A 24,087-nucleotide genomic window follows, 5' to 3' on the forward strand; every position below is an offset into this window, starting at 1 on the left:
GTCACATCCATGGGAACACCACACTCTCCAGCTTTTCATCACCGTGCACAGAGACCATCCGAAAATGTCTGTCACACAAACAAACATTCATGCTATGAACCACAAATCAATATTATTGTCTTGAACCAACTACTAACAAGAGCACCTACAACAACAGGAATTTTCACAAAGTAAACTTCAGTCTGTTTATGTGACTTGTCATCATAAAATGACCTGCAAGTGAAAAGAGTTACAAGCTTCATAGCAGTCTCCATACCATCTGAGTATTCTGTCTGGCAACTGCCTGGGGAGGTATGGCTGCAGGTCCAAACAGCTCCCCTTTCTGTGCAAGTCATGGCTCGAGCTCCTTCGGTGACAGTGGACACTAAATTGCCATTTCATTAAGCATCTGTGTGATGGCCTCATACATGCCATCTCCTCCAGTGTGGCCATGCAGGGTTTCGAGGCCTCATATGTCCTCAAACTATTTTCCCTTTTCCTTACTGTATTATCTAACAAGGGGGAGTACTGTAGTTGAATCATCCCTCAACAGTGCCACCAGTCTTCATTCAGTAATTCAGTTCTTTTATTTGCAATGAAGATTGGTGAGAGAATCTGCTTATAGAGAATGAATAAATCATTTTAAATGCATTATTACTTGTATTGTTAATACTTCATCAACCATTAAACTATCAGATGTTAATTACATATAACATAATTTCCCATACATCAATATTGGCTCACTATTTGGCAAGGTGAAGGTATGCTATACTGCTTATTCATCTAGGTTTAATAGGCTACCAGATCTTGCATCTGTGTCCCCTCACATGGGGCATTAAAAAACTTCACATCATGTACATATGCACGTCTGGAATCCTGTTCTTTGAACCAATCTCTTACTCTGGGAAAAGGAAGCAGCCTTTTTCTGACATCAGTGCACGCGTGTCGATATATCCATCATAGGGACGATTACAGTTCACTTGTAAGTGTTCTGTTTGTTCATGTGTTTTGTTTTTTGCATCTTTCTGTGCATTCCAGAGAATGCTCCTTTGTACAGAACACATGGTATATGGTGGAAGCAGGAGGAGTAGCCATTGTGATTGCGGATGGATAAAGTCAGTACCTTGATATGATCAGCACTGCCAAACCAAGCATCCCTATTTATTCATGCTGGGATGTGACGATAAGAGACCTGCAGACACACAAAAAAGATCAACCTGTTTTTATTTCTAATGAGAACTGATTTCATGTATGACAGATTATTTTCTTCATGTGATCAAGCGATCTCTACAAAGACCAACTCTACTATGGCACGTCATTTCCATACATGCCAATTTTTCCTCTTTGGCCCAATCAAGACACCTCCATGGACACTCTGGTACAAAATGATGCCCAAGCACATTGTTCACTTCCTCAGCCAATTCCAAGATGTCTCCAATTCTTGCATATTGTCAGTCAGTAAACTCATAGCCTCCCAGGGAAGTTCAAACACAAGTTGGGACACAGCAAAATTACAAAACTTCAAACAAACTTTTCCAAGTTTTTTTGTTCGAGCCATATGAGAGCTTGAGGCACTGTGGCACATACACTGCGGGAATTTTTGGGGGATTTGTCCACGTTAAAATTGCAGGAGCAGACTAAATGTGTGATTAACTGTAAAAACTGTGATTTGTTGAAATGAAGCAGATCATATTCTGCCTACTAAAAACCCAAATAAGACACTCGGCATGAGCCTGTTTTGATGAGAATATTGGGTCATGGAAACACATTAATTGGAAAATGCACCGAGCAGTTACAGTACTATAGCTGCCCCCAATCTTCTCCTCCTGCCATCAGCTGATCCCACATCATCTATGAACCCTGAACCTTAAGGGCAGCTGGAGGCTCAGACATACAGTATACCTGGATAGCTTTTCTCCCACTGACCTTCACAAACTTAGTACAATAACTTCCTCCTCTAAACTATCCACCTGTCTCCCGAACTCGATCCCAATTATGCTGCTGAAAGACACTTTATCCCTAATTAGTGCCTCTCTCTTAGATATGATCAGCATGTCACTGTTCTCTGGTTATGTTCCACGGTCCTTTGAAGTAGCAATAATTAAAAGCAACCCTGGATCCAGAAGTTTTGGTCAACTACAGACCAATATCAAATCTTCCTTTTCTCTCCAAAATTCTGGAGGGAGCAGTTGTTAAACAGCTTTGTGACTTCCATCACAGCAACAGTTTGTTTGAGGACTTCAGGTCAGGTTTCAGGGTTCATCATAGCACAGAAACAGCACTAGTCAAAGTTACCAATGACCTCCGACTAGCATCAGATGAGGGGCTGGTCTCTGTGCTGGTCTTATTAGATCTTAGTGCAGCTTTGATACCATTGACCATCATATCCTTCTACAGAGACTGGAACATGTCATTGGCATTAAAGGAACCACACTAAACTGGTTTAGGTCATATTTACTAGATCGATCTCAGTTTGTACTTATTAATGATGGTTCCTTTGAGACCCCTACAGTCAGCTATGGTGTTCCACAAGGCTCTGTACTTGGACCAGTCCTCTTCACTCTATATCTGCTTCCTCTCGGTCACATTATTAGGAAACACTTGATTAATTTTCACTGTTATGCTGACGACACACAGCTGTACTTATCAATGCATCCACATGAAATAAATCAGCTGACTAAACTGGAGGTCTGTCTAAAGGAAATAAAAACTTGGATGACCCTTAATTTCCTTTTATTAAACTCCAATAAAACTGAAGTCATTGTCCTGGGCCCAAAACATCTTAGAGACACCCTATCTATTGAGATAGGTACCCTGGAAGGAATTACCTTGGCCCCCAGCACGACCGTAAGGAACCTAGGAGTTCTCTTTGATCAGGATTTGTCCTTTCATGCCCACATTAAGCAAATTTCTAGGACTGCTTTCTTTCATTTACGAAACATTGCTCAGATCAGACACATCCTGTCTCAAAAGTATGCAGAAAAACTAGTCCATGCCTTTGTCACTTCCAGGCTGGATTACTGCAATTCCCTCCAATCAGGCAGCACCAGTAGGTCCCTAAAGACCTACCTCTCGCCCTCTCAACCTTTAAGAGCAGACTTAAGACCTTCCTTTTTGATCAGGCTTGTAGTTGGGCTGCTTAGGCTGGCCCTTAGATATGCTGCTATAGGCTTAGGCTGCTGGGGGATCTCCCACGGTGCACTGGGCTTCTCTCGACTCCTCTCTGTCCTCCTATATTTGTCATACATAAATCATACTCATACATATTACTAACTCATCTTCTTCTCCGGAGCCTTCAGGCTCCCCTCATCCCAGATCCCGGGTGCTGCTGGAGGAGGCTGCAGACCTGAAGACTTAACGTGACTCTTCTCCTCTTTGTTCTGTGGGGTAGAATAAGTCAGAGGGTCCAAGACCCAGCACTTAGTGATTATGTAGCACTAACTGTGTTGTGTGATGTTGTATGTTTGTCAAAAAAAAAGGGGGGGGGGGCGACACTTCTTCTGCCACTAGATGGCAGTACCTGTGACCAAATCACAACTGAAGCACTTTTGCGCTTCCTATGGGCTTTTCTTTAATTAAGTCTAAATTCTTGCTTGTGTTGTACGTCGCTTTGGACAAAAGCGTCTGCTAAATGAAATTGTCGAATTGTAGAATTGTAGAAGAGGCTTAAGCTGCCACCCGTAGCTCCACCTGCTCACGTCCCCGTCTGTCCATCAGTCTCTTCCCTTTCTCTCTCTTTATCTCTGTCCCTCTCTTTCCTTCTGCATATCTGTCTTCCTCCATTATCTGTCTTTGTCTCTGCCCCTCTCTCCTGCTCTCTTTCCCCCCCAACTGGTCAAAGCAGAAGGCCGTCCCCATTGAACCTGGGTCTGCTCGACGTTCCTGCCTGTTAAAAGGAAGGTTTTCGTCGCCGCTGTTGCAGGATGTGCTGCTGATGGAGAATTGTTGGGAGTAAATTCATTGAAGGAGTGTGGTACTAGACCTGCTCTACTTGTAAAGAGTCATGAGATAACTTTTGTTGTGATTTGGCGCGATACAAATAAAATTGACTTGACTTGTCCCCTCTTGATGTCTTTGGACTGTGGGAGGAAGCCGGAGTACCAGGAGAGAACCCACGCAGGAACAGGGAGAACATGGAGACTCACACAGAGAGACCACTTGCTTGAACCCGGAACCTTCTTGCTGTGAGGCGACAGTGCTGACCACTGCACCACCTTGCTGCCTTTTCAAGACATTCTTGGAAGAATATTAGTGAACTGTTACAGCAGGTTTTTGTAGAAATATTTGAAACCTGTTTACTCCCACTCATAATGAGATTATAATTTCTATACCAAAACCTGGAAAAATCCCAGATTTATCTAAAACAGGAGGCATACTACTATTAGAAATGAAAGACTATGAACTACTAGTTTGGCCGTCTCTTCCTGGTACCTTGTATGTAACATTACTGTTTTCCCTTGTTTTGATTAGATTTTTTGTTTTTTTTTCTTTTAATCTGCTCTCTAGTATGCTTTTCCCAATTATTGTTTTTGTTATTATCCTTGCATCTTTCCTATACATTGCTGCCGAAAGTGGGCAGCTGTTGTGTAGGCTGTGTCGATGCTTTGTACGAAGTTGCTGAGCTGTTTCCTCTCTCATACTGAAGTTCATTTTTAAGAGCGAATTTCGCCATTTATTTTATTTATTTTTTTGTTACTCTTCAGAAGTACAGAAAGACAACAACAACAACAACAACAACAATTGGACGGCACCTGTCATGGCGGCCACACAGATACTTCCGTATCACGTCACTCAGCTGTAGGATCCTTCCGAGGCGGAAAGGACGATCCGAACGCAACTCCGGAGAGTGTCGTTAACAGAGCTCACTCGTTCGTTCTCTCTCGGGCACTGAGGGCAGTGAACGCAGCAGAGGTAAATGCGAAGAGTGTGTTTTGTCGCGAGCTCCTGACGATGACGACGTTAACGTTCGGCCTCACCCTCGTGCGACAGTAAGTGCGGCTCACATTTCACGAGGCTGCAGTGTGCATGTGTTTGCTTGTGTGTGTGTGTGTGTGTGTGTGTGTGTGTGTTTCGCTCTGGATCCTCACACGGTTTTTGAGTAAATTAATAGAAACATACACTGTGTCTAGGTTTTCTTGTGTACATGGATGGGTCATGGCTCAGAAGTTAAGTCTCCGTCTCATCGAGATTCTAAAGAGCGTCACACCTCTCCTGAACTATTTATAACCGCTCAACCCTCTGAATCATCAGGTGTCCGAGGCAACTTCACCAGCCATAAAGCAAACTGTTTACTTCAATTTGCGTTATTAAAAATGTATAAAACAGCATATTTAAAATTAAAAAAAAGTAAGGAATCACAAGCAGAAGATTAATTTAAAAGCTCACGTCGTGAACAGACGAATAATTTATTTATCTTTACAGACATTTTCGGTGCTTCAAGACGTGATTCAAACGCCTGTTCAACATGGACAGTGTGATCCTGAATTGGTGGTCTTTACCTGCAAGATGTCGGCGCCCCTGTGCTTCTGTCTTTGGTTCATGACCCTTGTGGTCCAGTTCAGGTTTATCGAAATCTGCAGACACTGCATTGTCTCATAAAAGTCAGCAGGGGGCAGAAAGAAGTGAGCTGTGGATCCGTGTTGCATTCTGGTCTGTCTGGCGATAGAACACCAGGGATGCCCAATATTGGGGACCTTTTTGTGAACGGGAAACACTTCTCTTGAAGTTTGTAGGTTGCACTGGAGGAACCAGTCGGATTAAATTCAACCTTTCTCTCAAGTTCCAGCGCTTTAGTAAGCTTGATATGGTGAACCGACTTGAATTGAAGCACTGAATGAGATGTTGCTGTCACTTTGAGTTAAATGACAAAGTTTTCACCGATTTGAATGCCTGGATGTAAAGCAAACTTAAGAATTTGCTGCTTTTTTCTCTTTGTATAGTTTCATTCATCTTACATTGAATAGAACATATCAGAAGAATCATAACTGGCTATAGATCAATGAAATGAAATCAGGCATGAGGTGCAGCGCAACCTCATCAACCTCATGACTCATGAGGAAAGTAAATGCTGATCAGTCATGTGACTGGAAGTATTGGACTATCACACACACACACACACACATACATGATGGAGCGTAGTGTGTAGACTAGAGCAACACCAGCTACCTTGAGAAATCAGGTGACTGACAAATTGTTCTCTTACTTCAGATTCAAAGGTCATGTTCACTGCTTTCATCTGGAACCAATCAAATACTTTCCCTCATAACCTTGTAGAAATATGTCTGGATTTTAGCTCCTATACTTTGACATTGATGAATCATTTATTTCCTTCAGTGGGGAAACACAGCACAATAAAGATGGCCTGCTACAAGGTACCGTGTCACTGGACATGTGTGTGTCAACAAATATAAGCTGATGTTTCACTCTGACAGCACTTGTACAAATTCACCATGAACAAATGTCAAATCTAAAGGTTTTGAAATTATTCGTTTTCTCTGTGATCATCGTGTCTCCTCCTTCCATCCATCCAGGCCAGACTATCGACTCGCCCCTGTCCGACATCGGCCTGCAGCAGGCCGAGGCTGCTGGCCTCTACCTGAAAGATGTCAAGTTCAGCAACGTGTTTGCGAGTGACATGCTGCGTGCACAGCAGGTACGACGCTCTAATCTCACTCGCTTCATCTCACCTCGTCACATTTGTCCCTAGAGATCACATAAATCCCAGTGAATTTGTCAGTATAGGAAGTGATAGGAATGGTGTCCTTCCAGACTGCTGAAGCAATAATGAAGCACAACCACAGTTGTTCTGGTTTACAAATGAAGTGTGACTCTTTACTGAAGGAGGTGGTGAGTCAGGCTTGATCTGTTGGATGCTACAACTATAAAGCAAAAGCGTTTCTTTCCAACACTTCACTTCACTAACTCAACTCTGCTCGTTAGAGCTTTGGATTAGCAGAAGGGGGGCGACTGCAGGACCTGAAAGACATGGCCAAGGCAGCTGGTCAGTCCTTTCCGGGCTTCACTCCTCCTGAGGGCGAGACACAGGAGCAGGTGAGACTTAAGTGACTCCAAAACGTCAGATCTTCCTCCAAACAAACCCATGCTTTGCTAAACTACCCATCCACTACGCCGCCCACTACAACTGGTTTCTGTGGGTTTTAGCTCCCTAATGCACACATCTCGTCTTGCTTTTGAGAGGATGAATAATAATCGTATTACCAAAAGTGCGGTGCATTCCTTTAAGCTGGTAAAGCATGTTTGTGATTATAATACACCAGCATTGATAACTGAATGGAGCATGGATCAGTGCATGTCATGAGATTTTGAAAATGCCCTCTTTGTGCACAGATTAGAAATAAATGGTGACGTTTGTTCTGTGTTTCTCCTCAAAACAAAGTGGTATTTGTGGTATGTCATTGATCCATATAGCAGCAGGCAGCTGGGGGGACACTTCATTTACAACCTTTTATGGTGAAGAATGTTTTGCGAATTCAAAATATTGTTGAACTCATTTGAATCTTTTCAGGGTGCCAGACTTGTAGAACAAAGGTTTTCACTGACAATCCATTCCTTCACTTCCAAGATGATCGTAGCCTTGAGACAAAGTATGAAATGTACCACTAGGAGGCAGTAAACACTCCCCTCCTCAGTCAGTTAGCAGGGATGTGAAGATGGTGCACCAGGGCCTGTGTGCATCCACAGACTTTAATCTCTTCTGCATGGTGCTGCTTGGTGTGTTTGGTGATGTGTGTGTGTGTGGGGGGGGGGGGGGGGTGTCAAAGTCCATGTCCTCCTACTGTCAAACAACTGCAGAGTGTTCGTCACTGCATCTGATTAAAAAGTCACCACCTGTCATTTGTGTGTGCGTGGGTGGAGGGGGAAGCATCGGAAGTCGGGATGTTCTATTTCTGAGATACCTCGTCAGTATTCATCCATGAACGTGTACTCTAGTGCGTGAGCAGCACATGACAATGATGATGCAGATATACAAAGATAGATGTGACATATACATGGAGCGTCCCAATCAGTGCCAGCTCGCAGCCTCCGTCCTAGCTCACAAGTTACAGGTTGTTGCGTCAGGATGAAACTGGAGTTAGTTCTGTGTGCGTGTGTGTGTGTGTGTGTGTGTGTGTGTGTGTGTGTGTGTGTGTGTGTGTGTCATGAACAGAATTTCCAGATTCAAGATTTGCAGTTTTATGTACTTGTATTCCCTTACTTATGCTGTTAGCTTAGAGAGGATGAACCAAAGACACAGGAAACAATTCATAACAGATTTTTACTCCGTGCAGGTGAAGCTGCGGTTCAGAGAGTTCATGTGGAAAATGTTCCAGCAAATGGGGTCCGAACATTGGCTGGATGGAAGGGAGGATGAAGTCTCCATATCTGCTCTTACAGAAACATCCCCAGCCAAGGGGGAGGCAGATGACGGGGTGAGGAGTGTCCCTGTTCATGCCCTGGTGGTCAGCCATGGGGCCTACCTTTGTGTGGTCGTGCGCTACTTTGTGGAGGAGCTACATTGCGTCTTCCCTCAAGGTTCTGACAAAGCTCATATGTTCTCTTTAAGTCCCAACGCGGGTCTGAGTCGTTTTATAGTAACTTTGAGAAAAGAGGATGAGGAGTTCAAATTATCAGGGATCCGGTGCGTATTCATCAACAGGGGCGGCCATGTTAAAAAGTAGGAGCTGATATTCAAATGTAGTGGAGGTCACAGTGGAAGAATAAAGAGGAAATAGTCCAGGAGCACAGAGTTTACAATTTTATCTGTACTGTATTTATTTCGGTCACATTAAAATATAGTAATCATATCAATTTCATTTAAATGACTGTGTTTCCAGTAGTTTGTGAGGCCATGCATTGTGTCACATCATAATACTAGAGTGCGACTGCGGTCCCAGAGATTTAACCTTGATCTCAGGGTTTCGCTCCCTTTAATCTCTCGACTTTGATGTCTGACTTGCTATTGAAAGTAAAACTACATGCCGCGTCCAATTATAGTCCCCTGCACTTGTTGCTGTTTGAGGCACCAAGCCCCTCTCCCTCATGTGTGACAGTGAGCTGACATGTCTGACTTTGATCTCTGGCTTTGATCTCACAATCATCTCAGGCTCTAGACCTTCGACCCTTGATCATTGCACCCTCAAACTCTGCACATTGGTTTAATTTGGCATCGTTTGATTTGAATAGCTGATTAGAGAAATGAATCAAAGACGTTTAATGTACGTGGCCCTGTTACAGCAGGTCAAATTCCTGTGTTTGGGTACTTTTGGCAAAGAAAGAGACTCTGATTTTGATGAACATGAAGCCAGAGATCTTTTTGTGTTTATCGTAAGAAGATCAAAGGAAATTTTACTGTTCGTTGTCAGCATTTTGCACCATGTTAAAACATGACAATTGTTATATTATAATTGTTATTATACGATTATTATATTATATCACATTCATTATTGTATTGTTTTCCAGTGGGAAGGGTTTCAGAACAGTTTATTACAATAAATTGATCAGTTTTATCATAGCAATACATCTGATATGATGTGTCTTCATTTTCTTTCTAGCGGCCATCAATGAAATATTATTTGTCAGGATTCAACCGCCTTCGTTTCACCTCAGATAGAAGGATGGCGTTGCAGGGCCATGTCGCCATCACTTAGTGAGAGTCTGGCTGCTCATTACAGCAAATGTGGGCAGCTTGATGTTATAATGAGTCCCTGTTTCTATATTTGTCATCTGTTGGTTGAGTATTATGCGTTGGAGCTCTGAGCAGAGGTGTAACACTGCTGACCCTGTGGAAATGAGTGACTTTTTCATTGTTGTGAATTAACACTTTTGTCAACAAAGATGAGTGACTGCAGAGAGCGTGGGAGTTGTTCTGCTCCTCTGCTGCTCTTTCTTCCTTAAATCTCAGGACGGCACATGATGCATTGACTTTTCTTGAGCGGTAAAAACCAAGAGGATATAGAGTGACTGGCACTCTCTTTAGGTGACGTGATACTTACACAAAAAACCCATTTTGTTTGAATTTGGATTTTTTTTTTTATCATTTTGTTTTCTTATTGGTAGCCAAAAGTCTGTGGTTGATTTATTTATTTTTTTCTGTTGCAAAAATATTTGCAGTCAGAAATGTTTGAACAAGACGTCAGTATCTCTAAAATGTTGTAATACACTGCTAGCGCTCACCATAATGATGGGTACTCTCCCTCCATAGTCCAGTGATCAGATTTACTAAATGTTGATGGATTAAGTCCATGTGTCTGAACTGTTTTTTATCTGCTTCAAACGAAAGAAAAAAAGAAAAAAAAACGACAGATAAAATCCAGTATGGTTCCGATTTATTTTCTACTTTAGAAATAACACACCAAAAAAACATATAAATAATAAAACATTGCTATAAATGTAATCATTTAGCATATTACAATAAATAAATACCTTTTCATTTCTGTGACCATTGGTGTCCGGCACCTGACATTGTTTGATCCTTTTAATGAATGCATATAAAGTTACAGCAGTACACAAGCCTGGATTTTATGAATTAAACTTTTTGCTAAAACATCATAGTAATGACATTACTTTTGCATTTAAAAAAAAGATCATAATTACACTCAAATTACACATAATACATATGCAAAACAGTCATTGCCACATCTGGCTCGAGGTTTAAAATTTAACTGAGTGGAGAGGTGAAAGGACAGCTGGACGCCGGCCCAAACCTGCCTCATGATCATGTCAGATGTTGCCAAATGAATCCTTCATCTGCTGTTCAAATAGAGCATCTGTACATGCGGCTGTGATGTAACACGGTTTGTTAGTACATTGCTCCGAAGTAACTAGGATTTTAGAAAAACGTCTTCTATCAGAGGTCGTTACACGTTGGAACGACTCACCGTCTGTCATCCGAAAACGAAGAACAATGTGTGCTGAAGAACCCTCTCCTGCTATGCAGTCAGAAAAAAAAGGTGAGGATCAGAACCAGCAGACAGACTTGCAGCATCTTCTGACTCTTCAGAATCAAAAGTTCACCATCTTAGTCTTGTTCTGCTCGGTCTGCAATGTTGGTCTTGACAGGACTCACAGGTCCGTTGGGCTGTAAAACCTTCAAGGGGTCATCACAGGAGGCGATGGTCTCCTTAGACACAGCCCCGGCCTGGTCTGGTTCCGGCTGCCCATGAGTTACGTCCTTGGTATTGACAGGATGTGAGGGATGTGATTCTGATCTTAATGGATCAGAAGGGTTCACCGTCTCGCTCCTTCTCTGTCTCTTTACCATGGGAACCAGGAACCTCTTCAGAAAGACTGGAGCGGGCGTAGATGGATCTCCAGCAGCATTCTGCTGAGTTTGCTCCAGTTTGAGCTGCTGGCCTCCAGTTACCGAGTAGAAGATGTCACGCTGGTTTGGCACATTTAACCGAATGCGCCAGAAGAGACAGTCTTCTCTGTCCATTTTTCTCTGTTTGGGCATGAGAAAAACATTTAGACTGCAGCCATGTTGGGACTTTCCTCAAACAGATCACTTTAACGATACTCACTGAGTTGAACAACTCCCCCTTTGAGTCCATACACAGAAACCGTTTTCTTCCCAAACCAAGTATTGCCACAGGGTTGCTAGAATCTGTCCTCATAGGCACAATAGCTGTATGAAACCAAGTAAAAAAAAAAAAGATAATAATAAATAAATGGCTATAGCTTACAAAACGAAATGAAAGGTTTAGAGACAATCCAACTTGAACTTTATGGGCAGACAGAAATCTTCTGTTTGTGTATATGACATGCAAAACCTGTTTGGACTCATTTGGACCTAAAAGACCTGCATTTGGAGAGATGAAATTGACTCTCCTTGTTTACTTGAGTAATGTTTTTAATATACTTTCTAGAATTAATGAATGAGTGTTTAAGGACAAAGGCAAACTCACCCAAAAAGTTGTGCTGAATGCTTTTTTTATTCGTGGATCTTTTCATCTCCATGTGGACCCACCCCATACTGGCTGATGTATCTGTGTTTGCTCCTGTATCGAAGTTGCTCTGCTGCTGTTCTGGGTCCTGGAGTCTCGGTTTGCAGTCCACCAGTACAGCCACACATAAGGCAATCAGGACAAATGAGAAGATCGCTGGATGCATGATGCCGTGTTCTATTTACTCCAGCAGAACAAATGCCTAAGTTGGTGTGTGAGCACTTACTGGAGAAGGAGAAAGTCCAACAGGTCTATTTAAACAGGAGGTTAGATAAACTGGCTAACTCATTTACCAACATGACACAAAGCCTACCTGAGTTGTTTGTCCATGGTTGGGTGGGCTGGCTTTAGGGAATTCCCACAGGTTCTATATGACACCATACCGCTGTACTATTGTGGAGACATATACTTTTTTAAACAAAAATATTGTAACTACAGACCTCTATAAGTACAGACACTGGAGTGACAACAGGGCAAAGATGGAGAGATGAAGATGGTGATAGCTCAAGAAGATGGAAGAGAAGAGAGGAGTGAGGTGAGAAGGTAAGTCAAGCTCCGATCTGGTCTGCAACTTGAATCAGATTCTCCTACCAACCAGGCGTAGGATCTGTAATAATTTTGACGAATGAGAAAACGAGGTTGTATTCATTCTGTGATCAGCCAAGATTTAGAGGAGCAACAAAAATGCAAACACACAATGTAAACCCACTTTACAATTGAACACACACGTCACAGAAAAACAGTCAAGATTCTGAGACATAGAATCGGATGAAAGCAATGACTTTGGGGTTTTTGTTGTTTTCAAAGGGATTCATTCAGCTCCTGACGGACTTGTTTCATTCCAGCTCACCATGTTGAAACACTGACGACGAAGTTACTTAAACTGAGTTGGAAATGTGTTTATTGATTGGTAGATGCTATGCAAGTTTAGAATTTCATTCAAACAAAACGCTGCAGTTGAACTCCCTACAACAGTTCATTTTCAGTTGTGTTTATATTCAAATGTACACCTTTGCGCCCTGGAACCTTTTGCCACAAGAGGGCGCCATATACTGGGTAAAGGTAATTCAGTGACTCAAATCAGTCATATTCAGGGCCAAGGAGCATGACACTGCAACATGAAGCTTTTTCCTTAAAGCATCCAATCACAACTGCTTTTACAAAACATCTTTTATTATCATTTCAGGAATACAGTTGAATGCTGTGCACAGCACATACGTACAAAAATAAAAGGAAAACCATTTGTAATATAATATTTTTCTTACTCATCATCATATTTTTCAGAAACAAATGATTGGAGAAGTCTGTTGTTTCAAACTAATTTACAATCATTTCAATAATCGGAACTAAGGCAGAAGGTGAGGTATATGTTAAAAAAGAGGAGGGGGACTCAAGAGGAAGCATTCTCCCCTCAGTGCAGGAATAGAAAACTGAGAGAAAAACATAAAGGCTGCTGGTACACAGGGACACACACACACACACACACACACACGACTGATCCCGGATCCTCCCACAAACCTCAAGTTCCCTGTGAACCAACGTAAATTCTAAAACCAGCTGAACAGGTATGATAAGCACAATGGCTGAACTCAGACTCGGGATGGTTATTGAAAGGGAGAACACACACTGAGTCCATTCAGAATCCCATAGGCATCATGGGAAATCAATTACTATTAACTTCCTTATCTCAGTTGCTGCAATATAATACAACCTTTTCAACCCAAAACATCGTGCAAAAGCTGTAGAATTTAGAGCAGCCTTTCATTCCTTGGGATATAAAATGTGGACACCTGATATTGTTGATAAAAGCAAAACCGACCCCATTTCTATTCCTTCTGGTGTCCTTTACACCACCAATGGCGTTTGCGATTGTGACTTCCCAGTCTGCCTCACTTGTGGTGCCCACAGTGTCCTCTGAGCGTACCATGATAAACCAGAAATAACAGACATATTATTGCCATCAAAAACAAATACTTTCAGTTTTTCAGGTCAGCTCGTGTCATTGGCAGGGAAAACAAGTTGAATCCCTGCTCAGTACATTGCACTACATGAGAAGATTTTGCACATTTTCAGTGGATTTGACAAAGTAGCCTTCTGCACCAAGTTGCCACAAGCCAAGGAGAAGCTAAAGATATCCTAGATATGTGAAAGGCTGACTAAATGAGTAATAAAAAATATTCAAGGTAAAACACAGCTATCAGTGGTGAGAATAGTCAAAGACTCAGACTCACTTGGTTGACAGTAGCCTGTTTGCCCGAGTGTCTGGCTCCCGGAAGCATTTGATTCTTTTGCTACATACATAGAAGTACTAGCTTGAAGCGCAGTCACTCTCTCCCCTCAGTCACCTTTTGTGTTGCATGTCTTCCCTGACCCTCTCGCCTCAATGATCCTCGCTGTACATCAGCTTGTACAGTCAGACAATGCCCTGTTATTCCTGACTCAAGGTAAACTGATATAATACCCTCTCTACTGTTGCTTTGGCAGAAACCCAACATGACACATGAACACACACACACACACACACACACACACACACACACACACACACTGTCTAGATAATGCTACTAGACATGAGCTGGAGCTTAAAGGGCACATATACCATTGCTCACAGACATTGTGTCAGTGCATTACAGTAATGGAAGGGCGTGAGGTAAAATATGATAACATACATCATCTGTAAGAGCTACTTTATTTCAATCATATTTCACCAAGCTGGCGATTTGCCTCTTGCAAAATATTGCCAACCAAGTACCAAAATAGAACTGAATTCAAAAGACTAAAAACCAATTGCACCTCATTTCAACAGTAAAATGAATTGTGCATGTTTATGACTACCTACTTTCATTGCACATTAGAGTACATGACTTCTGTACTGACACACAGGTACAGAGCGCCATTAAAAAAAAGTCACAGAGATGGATATCAGTGACACAGGGGACAGAGCACCAACACCTTTGAGAAAAGTGTTTATGGATGAGACAAGAGACAAGGGGCCCACCTTTCTTTTGCTCAGGTATTTTGCAACTCATCATCAAGCCAAACAAAGCCATCATCAGCCAAATTACACCGGCAAAGTCTCCAATAAGTCCCCTGTTCATCATTGAGTGCTGTATGCCTCTGCTTGCTGCCCCGCCCTCTGCCCCGCCCCCTACCTAGACTCACCTCCAAAATGGATTAATGACAGTATCTACCAGATGCAGTGGTTGAATTCAAGTATGGTATGCTGCATCCATGAAGCCTGAATGAACTTTGCTACCATTTCATTCATTCACTCACTTCATTTCATTCACTGCCTTTAGCAACATTGTTCATATTCTTTTCTGTCACAGCAAGCCATAGTGTGACTCGGTGACCAATCAGAATATTGCATAAGTAACTTAAAATCAGCTATCAGCAAGCATGTATGTCTCAGCCTGTTACCTGACGGAGTTCACAGTCCTCTGAACCATGAACTTCAGAGCAACTCTACTTCTCCATTAACCCAATTTAAAAGCAGGAGACTCTCAGATTTACAGTGAATGACTCATCAGTGTGACATACACTGTGCTACTTTCGGCATACACACTTTAAGTGCCAAACCAGTGTATAAAAAAAAAAAAAAAAAAAGCTCAGCAGTGCATCTGCTAAAACATTTTAACCAACAAATCAAACCAGATGCAACAGATTGCACAGCATCAGTAAGAACTGGCAGAAGAAAACACACAGCAGAGAGAGGGAGGCTGTTTAGCTTCATAGCGACCGGTCAGGGCTCTCACATCCTGCTGCACAGATGCCCTTTGACCTCCCACAATCAAAGAGAAAAATATTAACACTATACTTCCCCAAAGAGTGTATTTTACCATTCAGATATTTATAAATCAGTATCTTGAGCTCACAAGTATTTTTTTTTCATCAATGAGCCACTTCTTCATGACTCCAGAGTACAGAATGGCTAACGAAAAACTGACCAACAGCAGCAAAAATGCCCCAAAATATCTCCGTCTGGTATAATCCACGTCTCCTTTATCTGGAAGTAAGCTTACCAACCCAAGACATGTCGCTGCTACGATTAATGAATTAGAGACTGTAAATGGACATTTTTTTGTCAGTCTCCATGAGCTTCAAGCCAGATATGCCTGGCTATCTCTTTCTGTACTCTGGAGTCACAAAGAAGTAATGCAGTAATGAAAAAAACATCCTTATGGGCTCACGACAGATATTTATACTTGACAAGTAAGATACACTTTTTGGGTGAAGTATTACTTTAAGTGGCTTTCAAAATACCAATTCCACATTCATTCTTAAAATAAATGCATGCTCACACACTCAATCCGGCCTGATGACCCAGCTATTTGTTAAAGTAAAACCTGGGATTGTCAAAGCTCCCTTGAGCAAGGGGTGTGGGGGTGGGCGCTAAAACTAGCTGTCCATATTAACAAGAGGCTCCACTGTATCCTGTCCAGCATTGAGTCGTAGTGACCTAATAGATATACTTGTGGAAGGAAAATAAAGTGGAGAAACCTCTGGCCCACACAGAACTGGGCGAAAGAATCGTGGTTGTATCTGAGAAAAGTGATGACTTGTATTTCATTCCTATTTCTGACTTGAGCACATCACCTTTCACACGCAAATGTAAGAGGGCCACAAGTAGGAATTCAAGGCAGCACCACCTCATGACAAAGCAAGAAAAACCACAATTGCAAGTGTTAAAAGTGCCCTGACAGAGATGATAATACTCAAACACTCAAGCAAAGAGAGCTGAGAACATCCTCGATGACAGGAATTCCTCTGTAGAAATTTCATGCGCTCAATATACTTTTCCTCCATCCTCTTCATGTAGGATATAGTGCTTTGAGGTAATTACGTATCCGCTTCATTTCCAAAAGGATGACGTGTCATCCACTGACAGGGCAAAGACTCCTCTGATTCCAGCAAGCACCCGGATAATGGGAAGGGACAAATGGAGCCTCCATCCCCTTCGTATCACAAATGGTGAACCCCCCCCCCACCGAAAAAGCAGCAAAGAATGGCATTTCCATCATTTCTAATACAAAGTAAGCTACCCAAATATACATATCAATTTTGAATAAATACTATCAGATATCATGTATTTCTCTCAATGTCAGTCCATTTTGCATTTGTATGTTCGTATACGTATATGTTACCTGGAAAATAATCCACGTGTGCAAATATGTTTTTTTTATTGCCAGTCTTTGTTATCATATTCGGGGTAGGAAGTGCGTCACAGTCATGGCAGTGGTGGCCTTGTTGCCCCTCTTCACGCGGCCGTGCTTGCTCAGTGCTATGTAGGAGCCTCGGTAAGCCAGAGACTCGTAGGCGTTGTAGTTGTTGGGGAGCAAGCTCTCCTTAAACTTGCACTCTTCATGGAAAATTGTCTGGAGAGGACAAAGAGAGAGACAATGTGCATTTTAATGAGCCGCTTCATGAAAAGGCACTAGTTTGAAGTTATAATGGTACTGCATGAAAAAGCTCCTCTAAAAGATTGATGATGGATGATGATAAATTTAGACAATGCAAAAATGAATATTCTGACACTGCAGAAGTAGCTTTGATCAGTATTCCATCCAAGCTACCAGCTCTGACATAAATACTGGGATGTATTAGGCTTAAAATAAAACAAATAGACCAAGGTTTCTATTCGTCTGTACACACTGCACCAGAGGGAATAGTCTTGAAATGCACTTGATTGACTCCTGTCTGCTTCACAGAGAGACTGAAGATGGGGGAACAGCTAGCTTGGCCCTGTGCAGGTGCAAATGCTGCATTCCACGCCACTCAGAATGAGGAACTTTCCTGTTTTAAACTTTTGACCTCAAAGTTTTCCAGGTGGTAAACATAAAGCATGGCAGGCTGACAAAAACTGACTTTTTGTGACAAGAGCTAAGACAGCAAAAACAAAAAAAAGAACAGTTTACCCCTCGTGACTATTTTCACCAAAAAGGGGCAACACGATGCACAAGCTAACAGATGCTAGTGTATGTATATGTATTTTTTTTTTACAGCAATTTACTTGAAAACACATCTAATCATTCCTGTCAAGTTATGTAGAGTTCCTTGTGCTTACAAATTTTGTTCCTGTTTTAGCTTTCATGAAGAACTGATGCAGAGTAAGAGAACTTTCAGATATCGTTTCCTGTATCCAGATTCAATATTCATGCAGTATAAGTGAAAGTATGTGTTAATTGAATATACTAGTGGCAAATATTATTCAAAAACGACCTCCCCACTTGTGGTTACACTTAGCATTAGCATGGCTTGTGAGACACCGATGGTTCTTACAGTTTGTTGTCAATCGTTTCCTCTGATGTCGATAAAAACTGTGGTTCCAAAGTGAGTTGTAACCAGAGAACAGTTGCATGGTTTGCATTTAATGTTCTCATTCAGAGAGCGCACCAGGATAACACATATCCTTCAGCTTTTTTAAAACTTGATTTTTATATTAACCTTTTCCTAAATCTGGTTTGGAAAACACCAAAGTCATCTTCCACTTGAGGAAATGCCCTCAAGGCCCTTGTTGTTGTGTTTTTTGATTTGTTTTGTTTTTTTGAGAAGTTATTCCAAGGAGTCTTTTCCAAAAAGCTTCAATACCAAAATCTACTCTATCCTTTGACATCCCCAATACAGTGTTGACATCGTTGTTTAGACTCTGTCGCCCAAGGATGCTGACTGGATAACTGGAATTCCAACGACGGCAAACACTCTGGACAAGAGACTTTCCCCAAGAATATTAAAAGTTCAAGTTTTTTTCGGCACGTTCAGCATGATTATCTTGACCACTTTCATGATTTTAGAAGCTATTGTTATGCAATGCATGAAATATGCCACAGATGCATGACTCACATGTCACAACAAACATCGCACTTCAGGTTCTCTTAGAGTGATGACATTTGTAGTCTTGGCAACCAGTTGTTAACAACCACTGTCTTTAAGACACATCAAGTGTTGTAGAAAGTCTGGTATTGACTGATGTGTTTAATGTCATAGAACAAAATATATTCAGCTTGTATGAACTACTGGCCTTAAGCAAACACCTGCTGAAAAAAACCCATTGACTTGGAATTAAGGGAACTGGACAACAATGTAAACATATTTACTTTATGTTATTTGGTTTGTTTCCTCTGTAGAGAGCAAAGCTGGCTGTTGTCTGCAGCTTCACATGAAACTGTAATCAGACATTTCATCAAATTCCAGGCAAGAAAGTTCAAATCAGCCTCTCCTTCAAAATCATCAGTTTTCCTCATTTATTCACAAATGTGACTCAGGAGGTCAAGAGGCTGTCATTGAAAGCTTCCTGGGTCCTGGCTTGGTATCCTGTACCATCAGTTTAAGTAGGAACGGGTGAAGGAGGCAACCTTGTAAAATTTAAGGCAAAGCCGAAAGTAGGGTTGAGCAATAAGGTAAAAATATCATATCCCCTTTTTTTCATTGCAGTATCACCATCTAAATTTTATCCATCCATCCATTTTCTTCCACCTATCCTGTTAAGGGTCACAGGGGGTGGAGCCGGCTTTCGGGCAAGAGACAGAGTTCACCCTGGACAGGTCACCAGTCCAAGGCAGTGCCAACACATAGAGACAGACAACCATTCACACCCACAGTCACACCTACGGTCAATTTAGAGTATCAATCAGCCTCGTCCCCTCTTGATGTCTTTGGACTGTGGGAGGAAGCTGGAGTACCAGAGAGAACCCACGTAGGAACAGGGAGAACATGGAGACTCACACAGAAAGATCCCGTGCCCGAGCCGGGACTCGAACCCCGAACCTTCTTGCTGTGAGGCAACAGTGCTGACCACTGCACCACCGTGCTGCCCCTCAATTTTATTTATTTTTTTAACTTTGGTTGAGAATATTTTAGAAACTACTGTTAATTCAGGTCATAGTTTTGCTTTGAAACATTCATGTAAGATCGTGTGACAGGAGCGACCCCCAACTGCTCCACGCTGCTTAACTATGTTAAGTCACATTGAGATTTTCAGGTGGAAACCTTAAGAGGGGACTTTTTTCGTTGCCCCACAGCTGGACACTACAAATTATGAGGAGAATGTTATAACGGTGGGATCGCAGCAGTCTGCTGTTTTCAGAACCACCTACAAACGCACTGCCTACTACGTGATAGAACTTCAAGAGTGGTGTATTCACACCCCGAGATATACAGCAGAACACCACACAAAGACAGGAGGCCAAGTCTTTGATGTGCATACTGTCTTCAAAATGAAAGCAGCATTTCTAGCTATCAATGAAGAAATGATTATATTTTTCCAAACTGGCATTCTCTGTATGAAAAAACCCTAGGGCTCTACACCGTGACTCCAAACGCTGAAATGTTATGATCAATTTTATAAAATTACATATTTTCACTTCTACGGGAAAGACACAAAGCATTATGGACCCATCAAATGTGTCCAGTGAGATGCTGAACATACATTACTGACACATCCAGATATTTATGACAAAGGCAAAGTTCACATCCATTGCAAGTGGAACACACAACATAGTCAATCTGATCTCATACTTAGTGTGAATAATTAGGAGGCGACTTTGAAATCAGCCTCATCAGAATACACAAAGCAGTTATCGTCACCGTGGCAACCTCGAGCTCCAGTTGAATCCTCCCAAGGTCAGCAAATTCTTCTCTGGGTGGGTTTTCATTTCAGTCAGTCCAACTTATTTTGTAACTTATTGTTGAAAAACATTGTTTTATTCTGTGATATAATGAACTGGAGCCCTGCTTTCAACCACTGCCATGGCTCACATTTATAAGACAGAACTCAAATGTTGATAAGTCAATCACAGTTAATTAATTTAGAGGGATTAAACATAAAGGGATTCTTGTCTATGAATTTTTTTTCCAAAGTTCTCACGACATATTTCAAGGTCTTTGATGGAGGTTTGCATTCTATACGTTATCGCTGGATGTTGTTTTTCTAATCGTACTATGGCGATTTGGCCAACATGCTGGAGCCTACAAGAGCGGCTAACGGTGATGTCAGTGTGATGTCATGATTCTGACTCATTGCCTAAATGAAAATCAATCCTCTCAACAAGGAAACAAACAAGTGCAGCTCCCACAGTAACAGCAATTCCCATGCATTTCTAAAACTGAAATGTTGATGAAAACATTCAAAATATTCAATCAAGATAAAATATATCATCTTCTTTGGAAATAGAGCAGAGAAAGAGGAAGGTTTTTAATATACAAGCACCACTAACCCCACGTGTATTCATGTCCTTGTATTTGAGAATACTCCTCAGTATCCACCACTCTGAAGAACATCATGCTGATCTGACAGTGCAGTGTGTACAGCAATAGAACAAATTCTCTCCATCAGAGGCCATGTGGCCTAATTCAATCTCTTATCAGATCATCAGTCCGCTCACAAGCTAATGCTTCATCACTCACAACCAGATAATCGGTTCACATTCCGTCTGTCAAATATGTTGGCCACAATGAGCAACCCGCAGCCACGTGTCAGCAGCGCTCTCCTAAACATAACTCTTCCTCCGCCCACAGCCACAGTTCTATATTAATAGCTGTCATTGCTCGCAAATCAAAATACATCATGCAAAGGTTAATCGCACTGATTCTTTAAATCATTGTGTGTGTGATGAGGATATAATAGATTTATATTGCTATAGTGTATATTTATATTTATTCAATTAAAAATGGAAGAGTAATACGGTCACAAAAACAAATGCTATTTCTACTATGGTAATAGGAGTTTACTTCAAAGAGAACATGACCAAATCTATTTTTAATTATCTTCCCCTGTCCTAAAAATGGATATTTATCTTTGAAAACTGACAAATTGCACTTGATATTTCAAAAGATGATACAAAATAAATACTTTAAGAGGGAGGATTGGTAGAGTCTTTGGGACCTGACAATCGTAGAGTGATAAGATAATAGTTGAGGCACGCTGCATCACAATTTCAACACCTTGTTGACATCACGTCGACTGTACAGAACGCTGTTGTCAGTAAGTTGCTGCCTGTTCTTCAGCTGCCTAAAACCTGACAGAACAAGTCGCTGACAGAGAAACAGATGCTAGCAATCACATGGTCAGAATTTTTGACACTCCTGACTTTCAAGTACGTGAGTCAAATACATGAAACAATTTAGAAATATTTAGTAATATTCTAGTACAGTAACCAAGGTAACGGTTTAAAACAGTCCACCTTTTCCATCACTGAGGGTGGATGTGTTCTTTGAGACACCCGGTTTGCTCGAGGTTCTACTAGACTTTCACCTTCAGCTGAAATAAGGTTTGCGCTGACGGGTGAATGAGGCAGCATTGGGACTATTTGATCACTCATAAAAGCATTGCATCAAAATGAGTCCAGTTACCATTTCAGAACCAATGAGAAAACAAGCTTAGTTTTGTGGGGATGACACAGTTATTACGTGATTTCAAGATCACAACTTAAACTAAGATTAAAGAAGTAATTAAAAGCAAGTGAGTCTGTTTTTAAATTATTTGAGGAATGAATAGGAATTCAACAAAAGTGTACCAATAATACTGCCTGGCATACTTTCCATATATTTTCAGGAAGCAATTTTAGTAACAGTCAATAACTTTGACATTTTATTAAATAGACACATAATGCATGCAATCAAACCCTCCAGTGCCATGGTGCCAGAGACAGGGGAGGCTACCAAGAGTTCCCATGTTCTGTCCTACTTTGCATCCACAGTTATTCTTTTACATGAGCTGGCAATCTCATGAAATACATCCAGTGTATGAAGGTCCATGTATGGGAGGCCCAACGGCAGTTTGTTCAGGGTGATTATGCTGTCCAATAATTTGTCTCTGACATTAAAGGAAAACACAACTCACATTTTTCCACCACCCCTGCAAGCCCCCCCCCCCCCCAACACACGCACACAAACATATGATTAGCTCGAAATAGGCCAAGTAAGTTCCTGTTGAAAATGGTGAATATCTCTGAAGGCCAAGCTCCTCGCTGCCAGTCTGATGGGGGGGGGGGGGGGGGGGTCCACTAAACGTGTGAGACAATTAAAAGGATGCGCATAAAGGTGCAAGTGGCCGAGCTTATAATCTCATTAACCGACACTGCCGGACAATACATGCATACCTACCGTTCCATATAACCTCCCGCGGCGGTTCATTGCGACAAACAGCTCGCTCCTCACCCCGTACAGGCTGACCACTCCTCTCTCCACCGTGGAGATCTCTATGAGACCTGGCGCAAGGCAGAGAATCACCACATTAGAGGGAAAGAGAAAGAAATAGCGAGGCATCTCGCATCCTGCGCGCCTGCCTGCATTGTGCTCCCTCTGCGTCTATGGGTGTAGCCTTGCAGGATGCTGCGCAGCGTGACAAGCCTTTGTTCTGCAACCTACATCTGCATCCAGCGTACAGGCGCGTGCCAATTAAGCGCATTCTGCTTGGTGCAATAATTGCTGTAATTGCATTGAAGTGCGCGGCTATTGGCCACTGGACCGCCCTCACAGAGCTGCGTAAAAATAAGTTGTGTCTAAAAGCGGCCATACATTCATGTCATGGTTGAGCTTGTGGGAGAGGAGAGGGGAGGGGTCGGGAAGGGAGGAAGGGGGAGTTCAGTACTGATGGATGCGTGTTTTTAATAGATTTGTCTTTGCCCTGGAAGAAATTCAACGCTACCTCGGAGTCTGATGATCATGCAAATGATAGAGGGGATCGACTAGCCTGCCCACCACAGATCCATGCTTATTGACTCGGTCTATTGCATTACATTGGTGGAGGTAGAACTCACTGTACTGGTTTTCATTATGTACACCGTTTATCCTGCCGTCGGGGAGGATCTGAAGGTGAAACCCGATGCCCACGTTGCAGTAGAGTCTCCGCACTCTCTTGATGCCCAGCAGATAGTCACTCTCCCAGTTTAGCTCCGGTTTCTCCCCGGAGATCCCCAGCACGGAGCGGGAGAACAGGGTCTCCCATCGTTTCTCCAATAAAGTTGCATTTGTCCTGCTGCTCGGTAGAGGGTACGCTGACACGATCCCCAGCAGAAAGCCCAGGAGAACCACCGCGGTCAGCGTCCAGTGCGGTGTGCCGGCCTCGCAGGACATACTGACGAGGAGCCTTTGCGCAACGGCCATCCGGTTTACCTTCGGGCCACGTGGTTGAAATTAATGACCCTAAAAATACCTCTCTTCTTGTTTT

General features: G+C 42.1%; 3 protein-coding genes and 1 long non-coding RNA gene across 8 annotated transcripts in view; 1 reads left to right on the forward strand and 3 right to left on the reverse strand.

Moving 5' to 3' along the window:
- LOC147258257 (uncharacterized) overlaps positions 1 to 5,540 on the reverse strand; it is a 12,176-nt gene extending 6,636 nt beyond the window's left edge. Inside the window, exons 1-2 of one of the 2 annotated variants that reach the window (XR_015116932.1) lie at positions 5,478 to 5,540; positions 1,103 to 1,171 (exon numbers count right to left, since the gene is read on the reverse strand). This is a non-coding gene — a long non-coding RNA (uncharacterized LOC147258257). Of the gene's footprint in view, positions 1 to 1,102; positions 1,172 to 4,730; positions 4,945 to 5,477 lie in introns of those variants that run through there. The other variant, XR_015116931.1, reaches the window with a different exon arrangement.
- tigara (TP53 induced glycolysis regulatory phosphatase a) lies at positions 3,750 to 10,239 on the forward strand. 3 transcript variants are annotated; one of them, XM_086208216.1, is made up of 6 exons: positions 3,751 to 4,967; positions 6,313 to 6,350; positions 6,510 to 6,631; positions 6,748 to 6,825; positions 6,919 to 7,029; positions 8,268 to 10,237. In XM_086208216.1, the coding sequence occupies exons 1-6, from the start codon at positions 4,930 to 4,932 to the stop codon at positions 8,655 to 8,657; spliced, it is 777 nt and encodes a 258-aa protein (XP_086064342.1). In that variant the 5' UTR covers positions 3,751 to 4,929; the 3' UTR covers positions 8,658 to 10,237. The 3 variants fall into 3 exon arrangements, with proteins under 3 accessions (XP_086064344.1, XP_086064342.1, XP_086064343.1); XM_086208218.1 differs by lacking the exon at positions 6,748 to 6,825 and having other exon boundaries at positions 3,750 to 4,967; positions 8,268 to 10,239; XM_086208217.1 differs by having other exon boundaries at positions 5,401 to 6,631; positions 8,268 to 10,236.
- Positions 10,240 to 10,291: 52 nt separating this feature from the next.
- On the reverse strand, positions 10,292 to 12,178 carry LOC147258259 (fibroblast growth factor 23-like). 2 transcript variants are annotated; one of them, XM_086208220.1, is made up of 4 exons: positions 11,883 to 12,178; positions 11,499 to 11,602; positions 11,332 to 11,419; positions 10,292 to 11,286 (listed from the first exon to the last, which is right to left on the reverse strand). In XM_086208220.1, the coding sequence occupies exons 1-4, from the start codon at positions 12,085 to 12,087 to the stop codon at positions 10,997 to 10,999; spliced, it is 687 nt and encodes a 228-aa protein (XP_086064346.1). In that variant the 5' UTR covers positions 12,088 to 12,178; the 3' UTR covers positions 10,292 to 10,996. The 2 variants fall into 2 exon arrangements, with proteins under 2 accessions (XP_086064346.1, XP_086064345.1); XM_086208219.1 differs by having other exon boundaries at positions 10,292 to 11,419; positions 11,883 to 12,173.
- An 840-nt stretch (positions 12,179 to 13,018) lies between these two features.
- fgf6a (fibroblast growth factor 6a) overlaps positions 13,019 to 24,087 on the reverse strand; it is an 11,209-nt gene continuing 140 nt past the window's right edge. Inside the window, exons 1-3 of the mRNA XM_086207662.1 lie at positions 23,678 to 24,087; positions 23,022 to 23,125; positions 13,019 to 17,296 (exon numbers count right to left, since the gene is read on the reverse strand). The exon at positions 23,678 to 24,087 is cut by the window's right edge and continues 140 nt beyond it. Coding sequence (XP_086063788.1) covers positions 17,120 to 17,296; positions 23,022 to 23,125; positions 23,678 to 24,023 — 627 coding nt within the window. The 5' untranslated portion in view covers positions 24,024 to 24,087 and the 3' untranslated portion in view covers positions 13,019 to 17,119. The remainder of the gene's footprint in view (positions 17,297 to 23,021; positions 23,126 to 23,677) is intronic.

The sequence above is a fragment of the Aulostomus chinensis genome, chromosome 7, assembly GCF_037954235.1.
Source record: "Aulostomus chinensis isolate RoL2024-O1b breed Wild chromosome 7, RoL_Achi_v1.0, whole genome shotgun sequence".
NCBI lineage: Eukaryota > Metazoa > Chordata > Actinopteri > Syngnathiformes > Aulostomidae > Aulostomus > Aulostomus chinensis.